This window comes from Palaemon carinicauda, chromosome 30 (assembly GCF_036898095.1).
Source record: "Palaemon carinicauda isolate YSFRI2023 chromosome 30, ASM3689809v2, whole genome shotgun sequence".
In the NCBI taxonomy this organism is placed as follows: domain Eukaryota; kingdom Metazoa; phylum Arthropoda; class Malacostraca; order Decapoda; family Palaemonidae; genus Palaemon; species Palaemon carinicauda.
The window spans coordinates 60942908-60964983 of NC_090754.1; the positions used below are offsets into that span (position 1 = coordinate 60942908).

A 22076-nucleotide genomic window follows, 5' to 3' on the forward strand; every position below is an offset into this window, starting at 1 on the left:
GGTATCTTCGACCTCTGCAACTGCTCAACCTGCTGTAGTTGAAGGCTTAGTTTCTCCCTCTGCTCAACCTTCGAGGGAGGAACTAAGTCCAACAGTCTCTCCTGCCGGTGATTCTTCCCCTTTGGGGGAGTTCACTCACAGAGATTCCTATTCAGAGGACTGCTGATGGTCAGCTCGCTGACCCTACGGCCCCCAGAGGGCAGTCATGGTTCCTTTCAGTATTTATTATCCAAAACTCACGGTACAAGATACAGTTCAGTACTGAATACTGAGAATAGTATATACAGGAAGTAAACAATGATTATGATAGTGAACAGCAATAGCAGTTAAGAACTATTACAGCAATAATTAGCTTAACAGTTATATGAATATTACTTCAGAGAATAACAATAGTTAGACAGTTAAGTATACAAACTATCTCAGGGCACATACGGCGTAAAGCTTGCCTTCCTCTTCGCCGGAGAGGCCTTCCTTCTCCTCACAAGGGTGTGAGGAGGCGCCTCTTCGGTTCGTCATCGCCGCAGTCCGCCACAGAGGAGCCTCATCATCGATCTCCGATTGTTCCTGCTACAACCTTGGACCTCTGTGGATTGTTCACGATCCCCTTCGGTGGAAGGTTGTCCTTACAAAGGACACGCTGACCTTCCACCCGTCAGACCTGCTGACCTGCCGTCGCAGTTCCTGGCTGCTGATGCGCTGTGGGCGCCTACCCATCCTGTTTTTGTGAAACAGGCAATGGTCCCTTCGGGGCAACAAGGGCGTATGCACAAATTTGCGCAAACGTCCCTTACGTGGTAGTGCTCACTTGCGTGCCAGCGCACACCTGCTGCCGACGATCTTGATAAAGCACGTCAGCGCTCACCTGTGCGCTAGCGCTCACCGTTGCCTGATGTTCCTGATAAAGCTTGCCAGTGCTCACCTGCGCGCCAGCGCTCCCCTGATCGCCAGCGCGTCACTGCGCGCCTTCAACCTTCTGCGCGCCATGCACGCCATTGTTATCCTGCGCGCCAACGATCTCCTGCGCGCCCACGATCTTCCGATCTGGGCGCAGTAGGGAAGTTCAGCTCATCAGCGCTCGCCAACGCGCCGTTGATCTTCACCTGCGCGCCATCCCTCGCTAGCACCCATACGCGCTCATGAGGATGCGCGCATGCGCCCTGCGCGCCAACGCTCATCTCCCGAGCCTGATGTGCGCCCGCACGCAAGAGATGTCTCTCCTGCGCGCGCGCCCAACGGTTTCATCGTCCGCACGGGTTCTTCATCCTGATCCTGCGCCCGTGCGAACATTCACCCTCGCGCACGTGAGCGCGCAAACTACCTTCTGCGCACCCTCTGGGGTCTCTGGCACGTGCTCCTATGTGCCATCGCTCTCCTGCGCACCCTCGCCATCGCCCTCGCACGCGCGCGCCAACATTCGCCCGAGCGCGACCCCGGGTATTCCCCATCGCGCCAGCGTGCTCCCCAGCGCAATCGCCAATACCCTCCCACACACAAGGCTGCAGGACGGCGCCCGGCAAGGTCGCCATTGCCACATTCCTCCCCCCCCCCGCAAGCGCAGAACACCGCGCTCGCCGGCAGGGGGGAAGGTTCCAGAAAGGTCCAGGGACATTTCTTCTCCGTCTTCTTTTCAGGCGAACCCCCCTTTGGTAACTCCTCCCAGGGATCGGTCGATCCCTTTCCCTCCAGAGGGAGTGTGCTGTCAGCCAGCAGCCTTGGTTTGGGGCACTGATCAGAGCGGTCGTGCAGGCGTTTAAGCCTGTTCTCTCTGACCTGGGCCACAAATCCTTGGCAGCTTCTACTCCCCTGAAGAGGAAAAGAGGAGTTTCAGATGTGGTATCTTCTCCGAGGGTAAAGCTGACTCCTCGTAAGCCTTAGAGGCAGGCCTCCTCACCCCCCCCAGACTTTTTCTCCCTCCCCTTCGGACGAAGACTTCCCGTCCTCAGGGGAATCACGTGAGGTGAGGCGTTCCCCCATCGCACCAATAAGAGAAACCCTACCTCGCAATGGAAAGTCTTCTCGGGTAGGGGTAGAGAAGAACCTACCCCCGTCGTTGTTGGAGTCTTGCATCCCTCCCAGGAGGACTCCAAGACAGTACCAAAATCTTCTTCAAGACTTAGACCGGAGCCAGCCAGTCATTCGGAGAATGTCCGCGAGTCTCCCCAAGAAGAGCCTTTGGGGACAGGAGACTTTGCTGCTGGTCCTTCGGGAAGAGAGCTGCAGGAGTCAGAACATGCGTTCTGGCAGGTTCTGACCCTTATGAGGACTCTCAATGGGTTTGCTGACCCAGAGATTCCTCCTCGGGAGGGCAAAGACACAGTCTTGGACCGAGTGTTTGGGACTCAAAAACCCTCGAAGGCCAGTGCGGCTTTGCCCTGGTTTCAAGGGGTTAAGAGTGTCAGGGACAAGATCGAAGTCCAGCTCTCCGAGCTTGCTTCCTCCAGCCAAACCAGTGCCAGCAACAAGTTCCTCCCACCTCCTCATGTACAGCAGAGGAAGTACTTCGAGATCGTAGAGGAGCCTTGTTTAGCTGTTCCCCTTCACCGTTCGTTGGAAGAGCTTACCAGGGGAGTCCCTCTTGAGAGACTCTCCAACCGGCAGGTCTCATTCTCAGCGACTGAGATCCTTAGCCAGGAGAAGGTGGCGAAGTTTGCCATGCAGGCCACTTCTTGGCTGGATATCTGGCTAGGGACCTTAGGTATCCTGATACGTTCGGAGGATTTATCCAAAGAACGTACCAGGAAGGTTATGGAGACCTTTTTACTCTCAGGCACTCGCACGATCGAGTTTCTAGCCCACCAAGTCTCGAACTTGTGGGCTAACACCATCTTGAAACGTCGAGATGCGGTGTCTGAGAGGTTCCATCAAAAGGTCCCTAACACCGAGATCAGCAGGCTCAGACATTCTTCCGTGATGGGAACGAACCGGTTTGAGCCTAGGGACGTGGAGCAGGCTGCTGAGAGGTGGAGGAAGTCCCACCAAGAATCCCTCCTACATAGGGCTCTGACATTTAAGCCCTATAAACCTCCAGCACCCTAGCAGCCACGCCCTACCAAGACCACGAAACCGGCAGCGGCAGTGAAGACTGTGGTGTCTAAGCCCTTTCATGTCAAGGACAAGAAAGGCAAAAAGTTCTCCAGGGGAGGGAAGAATCCTAGAGGGAGCAAACGCTAGGATTGGCAGTCCCCCTGCATGTTCACCAGTGGGGGGATGCCTACAAAGTTGCTCAAACAGGTGGCAGCAACTCGGGGCCGATTCCTGGACGACTTCCGTAATCAGTCAGGGATATCGCGTCCCGTTCACATCTCTACCTTCCCTGACGACGAATCCAGTGTTGTTGAGCTCCCTTGCTATGGGATCAGCAAGGGGGCAAGTCCTTCGGGCAGAAGTCCAGACCATGCTGAAGAAGGGCACTCTCCAAGAGGTCCTCGACGGGTCTCCAGGCTTCTTCAGTCGACACTTTTTTGTAAAGAAGGCGTCTGGAGGCTGGAGACCAGTCATCAACCTCTTGGTGCTGAACAAGTTTGTCAAGCAAACTCCGTTCAGCATGGAGACGGCAGACACGGTCAGACTTGCAGTGAGACCGCAAAACTTCATGTGTACACTGGATCTGAAGGACGCGTACTTCCAGATCCCAGTCCATCCGTCTTCAAGGAAGTACTTAAGATTCAGCCTAGACAGCAATGTTTACCAGTTCAAGGTGCTGTGTTTCGGTCTCTCCAGAGCACCACAGGTTTTCACCAGAGTGTTCACCCTAATATCGTCCTGGGCACACAGGATCGGCATCCGTCTCCTCCGTTATCTGGACGACTGGCTGATGCTAGCAGACTCGGAGTCATCCCTTCTTCAACACCGAGACAAACTTCTGGGACTTTGCCAGGATCTGGGGATCATGGTAAATCTTGTGAAGTCCTCTCTGCTTCCCACTCAAAGACTGTTATACATAGGCATGATCATAGACACCAATCTCCACAAAGCCTTCCCATCAGACGACAGGATAGCAAGGCTGAGGAGGGTCGCAAGCCCTTTCCTCAGACGAGAAGAACTTCCAGCCCAATCGTGGTTACGTCTCCTCGGTCACCTCTCATCTTTGGCTCGTCTAGTTCCCAACGGTCGCCTCAGGATGAGATCACTGCAATGGCGACTCAAGTCCCGGTGGAATCAAGGTTACGATTCCCCTGACGTCATGATCCCTATGGGACCTGCGGAACTGGCGGACCTCCAGTGGTGGGTGACAGACGAGAACCTACGAAGAGGAGTGGATCTTCTCGTCCCCCCCCCCGGATTTGATGCTGTTTTCGGACGCCTCAAAGAAAGGTTGGGGTGCCCACGTTCTGCACCACAGGACCTCAGGCCTGTGGTCAGAATCAGAAAAGTGCCTCTATATAAATCTTCTAGAGATGAAGGCCGTCTTCCTGGCCCTTCAACAGTTGCAACAATACCTGGCGGGTCACTCTGTGGTGGTGATGAGCGACAACACCACAGTAGTGGCTTACATCAACAAGCAAGGAGGTACCTTTTCGAAGAAGCTATCCCATCTCGCAGTAGAGATACTGAGGTGGACCGAAGTCCACTCGATTCCACTATCGGCACGTTTCATTCCAGGCAAGAGGAATATGCTCGCCGACAATCTGAGGAGAGCGTCTCAGATAGTGAGTACCGAGTGGTGTTTGGATCATCTAGTAGCCAACAAAGTCCTGACTTTGTGGGGTTCCCAGACTATGGATCTGTTTGCGACAGCGTTGAACTTCAAGCTTCCGCTGTACTGCTCCCCAGTCCCGGATCCCAAGGCACTCTGGCAAGATGCCTTCCAACAACGGTGGGACAACATCGACGTTTACGCCTTTCCCCCGTTCTGTCTGAGGAGGAGGGTGCTCAACAAGACCAGAATATTGGTCAATCTTTCAATGACCCCCATAGCTCCGCTATGGCATCACGCGGAATGGTTTCCGAACCTTCTGCAACTCCTAACGGAACTTCCTAGAGAACTCCCTCCACGACACGAGCTACTCAGACAACCACATGCCAACATCTTCCACAATGCTGTAGCATCGCTATGACTTCACGCTTGGAGACTATCCATCATCTCGCTGAGAGAGGATTTTCGCAACAAGTTGCGGAAAGGATGTCTGGACTCTGTGAAAACCATCCGCATCTGTTTACCATGCAAAGTGGAAAGTCCTCTGTGGTTGGTGTCGTGGAAGGGGTATCTCTCCACTCGATGCCACTACTCCAGCAATAGCGGAGTTCCTCGTGTATTTGGGGGAAGAAATGTGCCTTTCAGTCTCGGCGGTGAAAGGTTATCGCTCAGCCTTAAGTCTAGCCTTCAGGCTCAAAGGAATGGACATTTCTTCCTCGCTGGAACTTTCCCTACTCATACGAAGTTATGAACTTACCTGCCCTCAGTCGGAAGTGAGACCTCCTCTGAGTTCTCAGGTCTCTTAAGAGACCTCCCTATAAACCATTACGCCAGGCTTCAGATCGCCACCTAACTGGGAAGACAGTGTTCCTGCTAGCTTTGGCCTCGGCCAAGCGGGTCAGTGAACTTCATGGTCTCTCATATGACATTATTATTATTATTATTATTATTTGCTAAGCTACAACCCTAGCTGGAAAAGCAAAATGCTATAAGCCCAGGGGCCCCAACAGGGAAAATAGCCCAGTAAGGAAAGGAAAGAAGGAAAAATAAAATATTTTAAGAAGAGTAACATTAAAATAAATATTTCCTATATAAACTATGAAAACTTTAACAAAACAAGAGGGAGAGAAATTAAATAGAATAGTGTGCCTGATTGTACCCTCAAGCAAGAGAACTCTAACCCAAGACAGTGGAAGACCATGGTACAGAGGCTATGGCACTACCCAAGACTAGAGAACAATGGTTTGATTTTGGAGTGTCCTTCTCCTAGAAGAGTTGCTTACCATAGCTAAAGAGTCTCTTCTACCCTTACTAAGAGGAAAGTAGCCACAGAACAAATACAGTGCAGTAGTTAACCCCTTGAGCAAAGAAGAATTGTTTAGTAACCTCAGTGTTGTCAGGTGTGTGAGGACAGAGGAGAATCTGTTAAGAATAGGCCAGACTATTCGGCGTATGTGTAGGCAAAGAGAAAGAACCGTAACCAAAGAGAAGGATCCAACGTAGTACTGTCTGGCCAGTCAAAGGACCCCATAACTCTCTGGCGGTAGTATTTCAACGGGCGGCTGGTGCCTTGGCCAACCTACTACCCATTCAAGAGGATTAGGGAAGGTAACGTTCAAATTCGTCCCTGAGTTTATTGGTAAGACTCAGAATCCGTGGGTGCCGAACCCTCGGTTCGACTCCTTCCAGATTTCGAGTCTTCGTTCTGTAACAGATGACCCAGACCATCTCCTACTGTGCCCAGTAAGGAGTATGAGGCTATATCTCAAAAGAACGGCTGCAGTCCGTCCCCAGGTGCAGGCATTATTTGTGAGCACTGGGAGGACTAAGAAGAGGGTCACCAAGAGCACCATCTCGGCATGGATTCGTAGAGTGATTCATCTGTCCCTGAATCCAGACCCTCCTCCGTCGCGTCACCCTAGAGCACATGATGTCAGGGGCGCAGCTACGTCCCTGGCCTTCAAGAAAAATTTCTCAGTGACGCAGGTTCTTCAAGCTGGGGTGTGCAAGCGTCAGACGACCTTCACAGCCCACTACCTGCAAGACGTGACCCATATGAGGCTCTATACGTATTCTATTGGCCTTGTGGTGGCTGCACAACAGCTGGTTTAAAACCTCAGGATCCTTAGTAGACAAGTAGCAGAAGGTTGAGGGCATTGTTACCCGGTCTTAGTCTGCATGAATGAAAAGGTTTGTCTGGCCCTTATTCTTTCCTTCATCTTCCCCTCTCTTGGGGAAAGCAGCATCCTGTGTTCTCTGCACAGCTGACCTCAAACCACTGCAGGTAAACCATGTTTCCTTGTGTTCCTAGTATTAAGCTAATACTGTCACGTCCCCATACCCTGACGAGGTGGTATTGGGAGAGTCCTAGCCTAAAGTTTCCATCTAAAGGACTACAGGTCAACTTCGTAGGACGAGTCACACTTTATACCTTCACACACAGCTTACGTAGGCCGCAGTCCTTGCGTAGCAAGGTTCTAGCGAGATGCAGGGACTCCTTATTGTTGAGTGCTGACACTCAAATATTGAGTCCCCGGGCAAAGCCAAAAGCCAGTACTGGCCGGGACTTTCCACCCTTCCTAATGGGTGAGTCACCCCTATTAAATAGCGTGGTTTGTATGTCAGTTACGGAACAAATGACAAATTCGTAGATAATTTGTATTTTTCCTAACTATACAAACGTTAGCTATTTAATCAAACTTGCCCACCAGCCCTATCCCCCTTGAAGTCCTACCTCTAAGCAAAGTGAGCTCAAGCACAGGTGTGTGTGTGGGGGGCGGGTAGCAAGCTACCCTCCCTACCCCCCGCTAACTAGCGGGGGGGTAGCAAACCCTCGTTAAAATTCTAATGGCTCGTCATTTCAGCTACGCCGAAAGTAATAACCCCTATTAAATAGCTAAGGTTTGTATAGTTAGGAAAAATACAAATTATCTACGAATTTGTCATATTGCTTTATTTTAAGCCACAATTAACAGTTGCTCAGTTACTTCGCTGTATTTTAGATATGCATGCTCTAGCTTGTTTTTTCTGTAAGTTGAATATATTAAGATATATACATAGAGCCTGAATATTTCTTATTGGATTTTCTTTGCAATTTTTGTTAAAAAGCAAATAATTCTTGCTTTTTATCAGTAGATATCAGAAAATTCAACGGATGTCTAGTGCTTTGGAAAACATAATGTCATCTATAAATTCATGAGAAAACGGTAAACTGAACGGAATTATTTTTCTTTTACAGAATGTCAAGTGAACGTTTATCTTTTGAAACTAAAAGTCCTCTGCCTTCAAGATCGTCTTTTGGCAGACCAGCATCGGCTTCTAAAGCATCTGCTGGGTTAAGCACGCCAACAATAGATTCGAATCGACGGTCTAGTGTTAAGCTTAGCAAGTCATCAAAGCTTTTTTCTGACCATATGCAAACTCCTTCTGTAAGTTAAACTCATATTCATGGAAAATATGTCTTCTTTTTAATTCCCAATGCCATCCGAAAATTAAGAGATTGGTCGCCCTAATCTATCTTCTCCAGCTACAGTATTTTAATAAAAAGCTTATCCTCTGTCCAAGACTTATCCAAGCACTTATATTCTTTAATACCCTCTAATTCTTTGCCTCCCCCTTGGTCTGTCACTCTAAACCCAAGCCCTCTTAACTACGTCCCCTTCATCTGTTTGCTGTTTTGTTATTAGAAATGAATTTAAAAAGACCACTGAGTTACATTTCTAAATACTCATAGTTTTTGCCCAGAGTCTTTCTAAATGATGTATGGAAATTGGTGCAAGGCAGAGTTATAGGTTTTGCCCAGTCTTTGTAAATTAGGTATGAAAATTGGAGGAATTCAGAGGTATGAATTCACACACACACACACTCACTGGAGTTGAAAAGGTAAAACACCACTCAATGGGGCAATTTCTTTACGTACCAAATAACAAATACTTGGAATAGACTTCCAGTGGATGTAGTAAACAGTAACACGTTCAAGAATAAGTTGGACAAGATCATAAGAACACTATAAATGCTTAAACTAAATCGCTCTTCCAAAGAGCAAATGGAGTCTCAGAGGATAAGTCTTTGAGACATTCATAATCCTTGTAACTCACTCACTCTCTCAGCAAAAAATACTTCCTTATTATATATACTGTATTTTTGGGCTCAAACCATGTCGTCCTGATGGAAGGTTCCTATTGGTAGCTTTCTAAGGGATATTTGGCTACAGTGATATTCCCAGAGAATTGACCTTTAGGTCTCCAGAATTCTAACTGCTGGTGCGAATATCCTTAAAATTATTCTTAAGGATATCGCATATCAGGGGACGTATATCTTGATACGACACATAGCAATCTTCACTCCAAATAGCGTTTTCGTTTCGAAGGGGAAGAGTGGCAAAAACAGAAGGGGAGCCGTTATCAAGGTTACCCTTCCTCCTGTACTACTACGAGTATCCAAGATGGTGCTTATTCCTATTTTTGTAGCGAATCCGCACGGTGGTTTTCCCTGTTGATCTAACGTTTGTGATCGTTAATTAGAGGATTAATTATGCAATCTCCAGCTTCTTCTGCCTCTGGAAAGTTGAGTATTTATTCTTTACAATGTACAATTTTTAGCTCCTGCTTCACAATGGAATTAGTTTGATTTAATGTGTTATGGAGCTTGGCCGGTCTCCAGAGGCGCTATGGGTGCTGTCGTTTGTTATGAATGTGTTATTTAGTCAGCAAACGACTTTCCCGGTTGTGATACCATTAATTAATTATGAAAGCTGTTTAGGCACAATTATACTAGTAAAGATATATTTATGCATATAAATTTCCTCTTCCTTATGTCGATCGTGTACGTTACAGTTTTCGGCGATTTAGGTAACCAAGATCTTGCCCCGCGCTAGGCTACCTAGCCTATACGCTTTAGTATACTTTCACACACATTATCCCCGTTTACCCTCGTGTATTGTTTTATCAATTCAACAGGAGACAGAGTATCTCCCAGAATTAGTTATATAACTTAATACTCGTCTCCTGTGGAGATTTAAGGGTAATCCCTCCTTCTCTCTGAGTGCCCCCATGGGCAACAACCCTATCTTGGTCTGGCCAAGGAGTAGTCCTCTCTGGCTTGACTAGGCTAGTGTTTTCTGTCTCTCTACCTTGCTGGCAAGTGTCACGGCTTGGGTTCTTGACAGAACCTCAGAGTATTCAGTCTTTCTGCCGGCGGCCGACCAGCAGGGTGAGTAGTCACTCCCCTGCCTCCCTGCCGGCTTAGAGCTGTCGGCATAGGAGGCTAAGCTTCCCTAGGCCGCACTTGAACTGGTAGTATGATGCCTCCACCTTCTCCCCTGCGGTTTAGAAGACTAGTCCTTTTTCTGCAGAACCCAGGTAGAAGAATAGATATTCTTCTGCCACCTAGGATGGTGCCGATACTGAAACAATGTCTCTCCCTGGTGTGGAAGTGGCGGCAATCTTGCCGCCTTCTTTTATACTAGGTACAGGACCCTTTTCCCTGCCCCTCTCTGTCTTTTAGCGATGGCCTAGCTATCGCAATCCTGTGGCCGTCGTTCTACAATCTCACCGCTTGCCGGGTAGATTGTGGTGCCGGCCGGGCTCCTACATAAGCAGCTGTGTAGTCACTCAGTCTTTCCCTTATGGACACAAGGCTCCGGGAAAGGTTGTGCCGGCTGTGACGGCTGCCGGTGGGAGACTCCTCTACTATCGAGTGTTCTTCAGTCTTCCCTTGGATTGCCATCCACATCCCCAAAGCCGGCAGTGACCGGCAACGGATTTTGTGGCTGGATGGGAGCTTGAATGATGTATTCTCCCCTTCCATTTGAACCCTCATTCTAGAGGAAGGCAGTAAGGTTAAGTACTTACACCCTTATTTATTGTTAACAAACATTTCAATAAGGCAGCCCTTCACTCCATGCTTTCTCTCTCTCTGTCAGCTAGTACCGCCAGGTACTAACCCAACCGGCAGCATGCCGACTGGACCGGAGCCGTCAGGTACTATCCCAGCCGGCGGTATGCAGGCTGAACTAGTGCCGCTAGGTACTAACCAGCCGGCGACCATGCCGCCAGGTGCTACCATAGCCGACAATATGCCGGCTAAACTACAGTATATGATTATACAGTAGCCAGTATATTTACAGTATAGATATACTGCAAACAGAAAACTATAGTACTGTATATATTATACGGTAGTTATTTTCCAACATACCTTGTGCTTCCTTGCACAGTCTATTGTTGAGACCAATCCTACATTGAAAGAAAAGATTTCTTTCAATACATTGATAGTTAATCAGTTAACAATTTACCCCACAATATTAAAGAACTTACGAAGGGTTATTGTTAATATACGCTTTTCTATCCCTAAAGGTTAGAACCCTTCTCTTTGAGTGGCCTGGATATGGAAATTATAGCTTTAATTTTGGGGGAGGTCACAGCAATTGGCTGGACAGGAAACACAAGTATGTGTCTTTCCTATTTCCTTTCTAGCTTAACTATCTGAAGCTATAATGGTTAAAATATTAATATTAATATTTTGTATAAATTGTTTATCATGTGAGATAAACAACTGCATACTCATTTAATTTTCCTCTCTTTACAGGAGGACCAAATGAAGTGTGACGTGATCTTCTGCAACCATAGGAGTAAGCACTTCTGTGGCCACAAAGCTTGCAGGTCTTATGCCCCCTGCACCAAAACTACCGAAACCCTGTGGTACTGGAACCCCCAAGACTGCAACATATGCTGGGCCTTGGTGACCAAAGGTTTCGACGACCCCAATTCAGCGGAGTCGAGGGATGTAGCACGAGAGAAGCTGCAAAGATGGGTACGAGGGTTCCAAAAGAACTGTACGGAACCGTACCTTCCTAATGAAAGGATGCGCAACTTGCTGTTCCCAAAGGTGGGTATCGAAGCTGTTGTACCCCAAGCACAACCTGAACCCCCCTGCGTCCAGATTGCCATCGACACAAATGTCAGTGATGCAATGCAGGGCATGGACATCCACCAGGAAACGATGTCTGAAGTGTCCACAGACACTGAAAAGGATCTACCGAGAGATGATCCCGAGGAGGAGTCGACTCTACCTCCGGATGAAGAAGATGATGCTGAGTCGGAGTTCCTTTCGTCTGTACCGGCACCAGAGCCGTTACCCTCAACATCTTCTGCCTCTCCATCAGATGACATGAGACAGGCAATGGCCAATCTTACGGCTCTAATGGAGATCATTCACAAGCAAGGCGAAGCTAGGGAAGCGAAACTTGAGAAGGAGCTCCGGGAAGCTCGAATCTCCGCCTCCCGAGGGTCTTACAAGAGACTCAAAGTCCAAGACCTCCCACCATGCTCCGAATCTAATCCCTGGAGATATGCGGAGCATATGCCGATTACCAACAGCAAACTATATATATCAGAGAAGATGGGAATCGTTCCTCTAAATAACATTCAGTTCTGGCCAAGCTTTAATGCTTACCCAGACTGCTTCATTCGACTGAAGCTGGAGCCAGCGTTGAAAGAGGAGACGGAACCTAAGGAGGTCATGGTACTCGACCATCACAAGGCACAGGCTTTCTTGTCGAGCAGCCTTAAGAAGGTGGGCTACACGAACTCTAAAGTGTCTGCCCTGAGCAAGAAGCATCCTATCTTTCTTACTCCAGCTTCAATAGCCTTCCCATTCACAGTGAAGGCTTTTAAAGCCGTTGCCAAGGCAGTGGAAGCAGGCAAACTTGTCCTACACTGGAGGAGTGTAGACCTGTCATTAGCCCTTGCCATGGAGGATAAAGATTGGAAAGAAGTCCTCCTAACCTTCTCAGTAGGGAAGTTGGAGGCAGATATCGCTGGACGTCAGTTCAACGAGTATCTCCCGAAACACTCAGACTTTCTCTTACGCAGGGAGCAAGAGACAAAGGAGAGACTAGCGGCATCCTTGTCCCTACAGAACTGCATGGAAATATGTGCAGGCTTAAAGAGCACCCCAGGCATGAACATGGTCATGGCCAAGATGCACATGGCCACCTTAGTCAAGGACCTGTATGGCTTTATGAAAGCCAGAAGAGCATGTAGAGAGTTCGTGTTTGCTGTGGCGACAGTAAAGCACGAACCCAGGAAGTTGATAGCTTGCAGTATCTTGGGTAAGGACCTCTTCCCAAATGAAGTGGTCAAGGAGGTAGTTGACAGCCGCCACAGAGAATAGAAATCTTCTCCAGAAGTGGGGCATGTCATCTAAACGGAAGTCTTCCTCGGATACCGGTCCCCAACCTAAGAGGAAGGCCAAGAGACCCAGACTACCCTCTCGGCCTGCCTAGCAACAACATCCAGAAGTCACCATGACCCTGGTGCCCCAAATGGTTGCTCAACCGCAACACACATTCCAGATGGTGCCTCAGCAGCTGGTTGCCCAGTCACCAGCATTCAACCCCAGGTTCGAGAAACAAACCACTACCTTTTGTCCCAAAGGCAGAGTCTCTAGATGGGGCTCCTCAAAACACCCTTCTCGAGGTAAGGGAGGACGTGGTCAGGGAGGTAAATCCTCCGGACAATAGAAGCAATGATATGCTTCAGGTAGGAGGGAGACTCCAACAATTTCAGGATCGTTGGACCTTCGATCCTTGGGCCCACAGCCTAATCAAGAACGGACTTGGATGGAGCTGGAGCAAGCTTCCACCAACATTGCCACAATTCTTCCAACACTCTACCCCCTTACTGGAAGAATATACCCTAGAACTATTGAGTAAACGGGTAATAAGGAGGGCAAAGTCCATCAAATTCCAAGGAAGGCTGTTCTGTGTTCCCAAGAAGGACTCTGACAAACTCAGAGTCATTCTGGACTTGTCGTCACTCAACAAGTTCATCGAGAACAAGAAGTTGAGGATGTTAACCCTTCAGCACATAAAGACCCTGCTACCAAATGGGGCATACACAGTCTCGATAGACCTGGCAGATGCTTACTGGCATATTCCAGTCAACCGCCCCCTCTCTCCCTACCTAGGATTCAAGCTACAGAAGAAAATGTACGTCTTCAGAGCCATGCCCTTCGGACGAAACATAGCTCCAAGGATTCTTACAAAACTTGCAAACGCAGTCGTTCAACAACTGCGCCTAGAAGGCGTTCAGGTAGCAGCGTACCTGGACGACTGGCTGGTGTGGGCAGCATCCAGGACAGCTTGTCTGCAAGCATCCAAGAAAGTGATCCAATTCCTGGAACATTTGGGATTCAAGATCAACTCCAAGAAGTCTCGACTCTCTCCAGCTCAGGAGTTTCAATGGCTGGGAATCCATTGGAACTTGAAGTCACACCGCCTCTCCATTCCCTCAGGGAAGAGGAGAGAGAGAGTGTAGGATCTGTCAAGAGACTACTGAAATCCGACAAAATTTCAAGACGCCAACAGGAAAGAGTACTGGGCTCTCTCCAGTTCGCAGCAGTGACAGACCCAGTGCTAAGAGCACAACTGAAAGATGCGTCAGGAGTCTGGAGAAGATACGCATCAAACGCTCGAAGAGATAAAAAAAGACCGATACCGACCTTACTTCGATCACTTCTCAAGCCATGGTCGAAGGTCAAGAACCTAAAGAAGACTGTACCCTTACAACCACCTCCACCATTGATAACCATCTACACGGACGCCTCAACGGAAGGATGGGGAGGTCACTCCCATCTAAGGAAAGTACAAAGGATCTGGACATCTTACATGTTCAAGACCTTTCACATCAATATTTTGGAGGCCGTGGCAGTCCTTTTGACGTTGAAAAAGCTCTCCCCTCGCAGATCAGCCCACATCAGGATGATCCTGGATAGCGAAGTGATAATGCTATGTCTAAACCGTCAAGGCTCGAGATCGCCCCCTATCAACCATGTGATATTGGCCATTTTCCGTCTAGCGGAAAAGAAGAAATGGCACTTATCAGCAGTTCACCTTTAAGGGTTCTGCAAACGCTCTATCCAGGCTAAGGCTGATAGAGTCAGAATGGTCCCTAGATGCAGACTCATTCTCCTTCATCTTACAACAAGTCCCGGAACTGCAGATTGACCTCTTCGCGACGAGCGACAACAAGAAACTACCTCGATATGTAGCCCCATACGAGGACCCTCTAGCGGAGGCGATGGACGCCACGTCCCTCAATTGGAACAAATGGAACTGGATTTACCTGTTCCCTCCGACCAATCTCCTACTGAAGGTCCTCAACAGGCTGAGATCCTTGTGGGGAACAGCAGCTACAGTGGCTCCCAAGTGGCCCAAGAGAAACTGGTTCCCTTTGATAATGGAACTGAAGCTGAGGCTGGTCCCTCTACCGAACCCAGCACTATCTCAACAGGTTCAGAAGTCGACTGTCTTCGCTTCATCACAGAGAACCGAAAACCTTTATCTCAGGATTTTCTCGCCTTAGCAGTTAAGAAAAGATTTGGGATCTCCAAAGGCAGTATAGACATATTAGAAGAATACAAGACCAAGTCAGCCAGAAGGCAATATGAATCGTCTTGGAAAAAGTTGGTTGCTTTTGTCAAAGCAAAAGGATCAAAAGAAATCTCAATAGACTTTTGTCTGTCCTTCTGTCCCTCTTTATCCACCTTCACGAACAAGGTCTGGCAGCCAACACAATAACTACGTGTAAGTCAGCTCTGTCTAGACCTCTTCTATACGCCTTCCAAGTGGACCTGTCGAATGAAATCTTTATCAAGATCCCAAAGGCATGTGCTAGACTTAGGCCTGCAGCTCCTCTGAAGCCCATTTCATGGTCCTTGGACGAGGTCCTACATTATGCTTCAACCGTGAACAATGAAGATTGCTCTCTTAAGGATCTAACTCAAAAAGTTATTTTCCTGTTCGCTATAGCCTCAGGGGCTAGAGTTGGTGAAATGATAACCCTATCCGGAAATGAGGGCCATATCCAGTTCACAGAAGTGGGAGAACTGAATCTCTTTCCTGATCCAACCTTTCTCGCCAAAAATGAGCTACAGTACCCCCTAAGAGATGGGGTCCCTGGAGAATCTGCCCTCTGAAAGATGTTGTCTCTCTGTGTCCAGTAGAATGTCTAAAGGTCTATCTTCGAAGAACTTCAGACTTCAGGGGAGGACAGCTCTTTGAAGGAGAAACTTCAGGATCAAACTTATCCCTAAAACAACTGAGGGCGAAGCTCACCTACTTTATTCGCAGAGCGGATCCTGACAGTATACCCGCAGGTCATGATCCAAGAAAAATTGCTTCATCACTAATTTTTATTCAGTATATGGACTTTAAGCGTCTTCGCTCATACACTGGATGGAAGTCATCCAGAGTATTCTAAAAACATTATGCAAAGCAAGTGCATGAAGAGAAGCATTACGTGGTGGTGGCAGGTAGTGTATTAAAACCTGTCGTCTAGTGCTGCGATGAAATGTGAATTGATTGGAACTCTCAATTAGGGTAAAAAAGTATTGACTCTTTTCAGTGCAATACTTTGTGAGTGTCACTATGGTGACACTAAAGACTGTTAAAAAATCTCAGGTGCAGAATTATACAGATAACACTTGTGCCGTGTGTTCTTTTACACAGTGTTCATAATATATAACTTTTACAGAAAATTTTATCAAATTTTCAATTTTCATGGGGGCACTAATCATTTCTTCCATTTCAGATAGAAAAATTTTGTTTTAAGCTGTACATATGTATGATTCTCTTAATATATATTAATATATATTACACATTATTTTAACTATTCATTTATTGTAAATAAATTTCTGTTAAAGTGTAATTGCGTCTTGTTTCGCCCCACAATTAACTTAATGTTATTTTACTTATTTACCTAAGTAAACTGCATATTATTGTATGTAAACAAACAATAAATATAGTTGATACTTATGTTCCAACAGTACAGTATATACAAACTGTGAGACTCTTGTATATCTAGTTGATACTATGTTTGTTCATATTATATAGGCAAACCTTGAGACACCTTTTCTACTGTCTAGCATGACTCTTCCCTGCAGGGGGCAGGAAGCCCTAACATGGTCCATGATTAGTTGTAATGACGTATAACGGTAACGTCATGTTTTTCAATATTAAACTTACCCGATAATCATGTAGCTGTCAACTCCGTTGCCCGACAGAATTCTATGGAGGGATACGCCAGCTATCACAATACTAGAAGGGGGTGTACTTACCAGCGCCACCTGTGGCCAGGTACTCAAGTACTTCTTGTTGACACCTCCTCAATTATTCCTCTGTCGTGCTTCCGGCAAGACGTTCTGGGATACGCTTATGTTCTTGGAGTATTTTCACGACTTTGGTGAAGTATTTCTCTTTGATTTCGGCTGTCGCTTTACTGGAAACTTCTATATTAGCTTAGTTAGCTTTTGGAATTAATTTGATTAATTATGGTGACGAAGAGAGTATGAACTCTCTTTCAACTTTTAATGGCCGACCCTTCCCTTAGACGGAAGTGTTGGTGTCTAAGAGAGTATAGACTCTCTTTCTTAATTTTGCTTAACAAAAGTTACAGATTTATTTTATATCTCTCCGCCTCTTATAGGCCTCTTCGATTAACTTCCTTTTTTTATAAACTTATTAAAATTAATTTTTATATTTGTTTATATTCGACCTTCCTAATAGTAGGCGGTCTTTTCTTGGTACCGAAGTTAATTAACATTGAGCCCGTCATTTCGGTTTTACCTGTTAACATATTATGCTATTTTAATGTCTTTGAAAGAATTTCTTTGATAGTCTAGTACTGTTTTCAAAGTTGAACTAACGTTTTGTTTTGTCTCTGCAGTTGTTGACGTTCAGAACGTTCAACTTGCGCTCTATCGTTACGATAGAGAAAGAATTTTCACGGTTTCACATTGCAGTAAGAGTAACCGTGTCTAGCGTTTTGTTCATTCTTTCTTAACTTAATGGTTTTAATCCTAATAAAGGAACTTTTCATTTTGGGAAATATTTCAGTTTTTTCCTTTAACAATAATATGTTTTAACGATATATATGATTGGGCTCTTCTCTCAGGTTCTAAGTCAAGAGAGAGAGAGAGAGAGAGAGAGATAGAGACGGAGGGAGAAAGAGGAGGATAAACGTTTCATTCAAGCCTGCCAGGCGTACGAGTAACGTCGTTATCGTTTTTGCTCTTCTCCCTAGTCTCTTTAGGGGAAGAAAGTAAACGTTTCTAGAGTGATCTAGTGTTTAGTCTCTTTCCAGCCACTGAATTATTTATCTTTCATTAGATTTTTCTGTTACATTGTAATTCTGTTTTCGCAATTACTAACTTTTGAGAAAGGATAGAATTGCGTGTTTCAGGTACAAACCACTTAAAGTTTCGAGTTCAGTGAAATAAGTGCAAACAGAAAATCAAAGTGATAAGTGATTAGCGCAAAGTGTGTCAGTGTTGTGCGTGAGGGTACTTCTGTGCGCGCCAGTCGTTCTCCCAGTCCGGGACCTCTTGCAAGCTCCCAAGCCCAGGGGAGAAGCAATGTCGAAGGACAAAAGGGTTCAGCAGGCCTTGATCGGCGCACAGAAGTATCCTCGGTGGTTGTGGGCGTGTCTTACCGAGACCGTCACTCCCACCCGCAGACGATTGAGCCCTTATTTTGCTCGTCTGCAGAAGAAATTTAGGGGAGAAAACGCTGGTCTCAGGTCTCAAGACCTCTTAAACATAAAGTCCAGACCTATGCCAGACGTACGAAGTTAGAGTTCAACAACCCGGATGCAGTCATTGGGTTAGCTCTGACTCTCCTCAGTCATCAGTTGAATGCACTCCGCCTAAGAGGAGTAAGGTTCTGCCGCAACAGATCTCTGCTGTTAAGGCTTTACCTCAGCAGACCTTAGTGTCTGCCGACCCCAAGTTGACTCTACTGCAGTCCATGCAGTCACAACTTTCGGTCTTGATGCGTGAGTGTCGGGCTGAGAGTGTTGCGCCTCCGCCTCCGCCTACACTCCCTCCGCCTGCGCTCGCTCCGCCTGATCGCAGTACCACCTGCCAGGCGTACGATGTTGAGCCACGTTCTGAGTTGGCTGTTCCCAGTGGTGCTCAGCCTCCGCCTTCTTTAAGGCAACCTTTACAATGGGATCAGGAGGATTATACCTCTCTTCCTCCGCCTCCACTTGCTGCTCCACCAGTGATGCAACACTCGGTTGAGGTACAACAACCTCTCCCGTCCTTGAGTCAGTCTCCTCAGCTCTCGCTGCAGCGAGCTCAACCCTCCACAAGGCAAGCACCACTACACCTTAGCCTTGCGCCTCAGGAGCCTCAGCTTGCGAGACATTTACCTTGTTCTGTGCAGCCTCTACCTCATCGCGCTCCGCTCACACCACAGGAACAGGAACTTGCTACTCCGCTTCCGCCAACCGCTCAGCAAGCGCAACCCTTGGGTTCAGCCACTCATGCCAGGAGTCAGCCTCCTCCACCCATGCGCCTACCTTCTGCTACTTCCTTTGATCAGCCTTTGCAGACTGAGCCTCAGGTGTTCCCTCAACAGAGTCTTGAAGAGGAAACCACAACTATTGTTGTTCCAGCTCGTTCTGACTCTGCTGTTCAGCATACCTTACCTCCATTTTCAACCTTATGATAATGGAGGTTATTTGTATTACTTATAAAAATATATTTGTATTCCTTGCAATATATTTTTAACTATATCGCAGAATATGGCAAAAAATATGAATCATGAGTTATGAATGTAAGGTAAATATTATGTTGATATTTAAACCCCATGCAAGCATGCATAAAGCACTCTAGCACTGGTCATGGAATTTCTGAGAAATGTTAAACGCCATGCACACGCTCTGCTTACCTTACAGCATGCTCTACATACAGCATGCTCTGCTTACAGCATGCTCTGCATACTACATGCTCTGCATACAGCATGCTCTGCATTCAGCATGCTCTGCATACAACATGCTCTACATACAGCATGCTCTGCATACAGCATGCTCTGCATACAACATGCTCTGCATACAGCATGCTCTGCATTCAGCATGCTCTGCATACAACATGCTCTGCATACAGCATGCTCTGCATTCAGCATGCTCTGCATACAACATGCTCTACATTCAGCATGCTCTGCATACAGCATACTCTGCATACAACATGCTCTGCATACCTTACCGCATGCTTCTCAGTCACACATCTTTGGTTGTTGCCAACTCACTAGACTGTCAAGCAGTTTCATAACGTTGCCTTCTAGTCTGCTGCTTTTGCACCAGTGAACCCTCACTGAGAGAACTTAGCTTTTCTAGGATATGGTCCCTGTAGATGAGAAAGTTCTTTTCTCCCTCCTTCTGATATTCCCTTGAGGACTCTGTCATTTGGAGGGAGCCTTTAGCTGCATAGCCTCCTATGGACTTTTATTTAAGCGTAACATGCTTCCAGGGAAGGTAATGGTTCCACTTCAGTCGCTAATCCCGTCTGTTACCACACCTGCTCCCATAGACCTTGAGCTGTGTTGCAAGACATGCAGTCCAAGCTTAGTCCTTGTTAGAGGATTTTTTGTTTACGGAGTCAATGTGTCACGGGGAAGACGTTCAACAACCAACAGAAGTGACTTGTTGTGACGCAGTGCGGCAACCTCAGCAACCCGATAAGGAGTTGTCTGTACGACCCAGACAGTCTAGACAGATTCGGGTTGTCACTGTACTTCCTCGCTTGCCCATGATTGACAGTTCACAGACTGTGCAGCAGTACCATGATCTTGTGTCCGGCTCCGTCAGACGACTGGCTTTTAAGAGCTCCCACAAGTCGTCGCTGTCTGGAGATTTTCAAATGGACTATGGATCTGACCAAGGAACTGGGCCTCCTGGTCAATTTTGAGGAGTCTCAGCTCGTTCCATCCCAGACCATTGTCTCCTTGGGTATGGATCTTCAGAGTCGAGCTTTTCGGACTTTTCCGTCGGCCCCAAGGATCTTCCAAGCCCTAGAATGCATCCAGAGCATGCTGAGAAGGAACCGATGCTCAGTCAGGTAGTGGATGAGTCTAACAGGGACACTTTCATCGCTGGCCCTGTTCATCGTGTTAGGGAGACTCCACCTCCCCCCCCCCTTCAGTATCATCTAGCTGCTCACTGGATAAAGGACATGACGCTAGAGACGGTCTCAGTTCCTGTTTCCGAAGAGAGGAGGTCTTCTCTCGCGTGGTGTAAGAACAGCTTTCTTCTCAAGGAAGTCTACCTTTGGCTGTTCAGAAACACGACCGCCGTCTCCTCTCGGACGCATCAGACACGGGCTGGGGTGCGACTTTGGACGGACAAGAATGCTCGGGAACATGGAATCAGGAGCAAAGGACACTTCACATCAATTGCAAGGAGTTGTTGGCGGTTATTCTGGCCTTGATAAACTTCAAGTCCCTCCAGCTTAACAAAGTGGTGGAGGTGGACTCTGACAACACCACAGCCCTGGCTTACATCTTCAAGCAGGGAGGGACTCTTTCGTGGAAGTTGTTCTAGATCGCAAGGGACCTACTCATCTGGTCTAAAGATCGAAAGCTAACTGGTAACGAGGTTCATTCAGGGCGGTATGAATGTCATGGCAGATCACCTCAGACGGAAGGGTCAGGTCATCCCCACAGAGTGGACCCTTCTCAAGAATGTTTGCAACAGACTTTGGGCCCTGTGGGGTCAGCCAACCATAGATCTGTTCACTACCTCGATAACCTAGAGACTCCTGTTGTATTGTTCTCCGATTCCAGACCCAGCAGCAGTTCACGTGGATGCTTTTCTGCTGGATTGGTTCCATCTCGACCTGTATGCATTCCCGCCGTTCAAGATTGTCAACAGGGTACTTCAGAAGTTCTCCTCTCACAAAGGGACACGGCTGACGTTGGTTGGCTCCGCTCTGGTCCGCGAGAGAATGGTTCTTAGAGGTACTGCAATGGCTGGTCGACATTCCCAGGACTCTTCCTCTAGGAGTGAACCTTCTAAGTCTACCTCACGTAAAGAAGGTACACCCAATCCTCCACGCTCTTCGTCTGACTGCCTTCAGACTTTCGAAAGACTCTCAAGAGCTAGGGGCTTTTCGAAGGAGGCAGCCAGAGCGATTGCCAAAGCAAGGAGAACATCCACTCTCAGAATCTATCAGTCTCAAGGGGAAGTCTTCCGTAGCTGGTACAAGACCAATGCAGTTTCCTCAATCAGTACCACTGTAACCCAGATTGCTGACTTCCTGTTATATCTAAGGAAAGTAAGATCCCTTTCAGCTCCTACGATCAAGGGTTACAGAAGTATGTTGGCAGCGGTTTTCCGCCACAGAGGCTTGGATCTTTCCACCAACAAAGATCTACAGGACCTCCCTAGGTCTTTTGAGACCTCAAAGGAACGTCGGTTGTCCACTCCAGGCTGGAATCTAGACGTGGTCCTAAGGTTCCTTATGTCATCAAGATTTGAACCTCTCCAATCAGCCTCTTTTTAGGACCTCACATTAAAAACTCTTTTCCTCGTGTGCTTGACAACAGCTAAAAGAGTAAGTGAGATCCACGCCTTCAGCAGGATCATTGTTTTCACATCTGAAA

General features: G+C 47.4%; 1 protein-coding gene across 3 annotated transcripts in view; it reads left to right on the top strand.

Annotated features, from left to right (window-relative positions):
- LOC137623206 (kinesin-like protein KIF14) overlaps window positions 1–22076 on the top strand; it is a 224063-nt gene that overhangs the window by 48921 nt on the left and 153066 nt on the right. For all 3 annotated transcript variants that reach the window (XM_068353920.1, XM_068353923.1, XM_068353922.1), the window contains exon 5: window positions 7875–8064. In XM_068353920.1, coding sequence (XP_068210021.1) covers window positions 7875–8064 — 190 coding nt within the window. The remainder of the gene's footprint in view (window positions 1–7874; window positions 8065–22076) is intronic.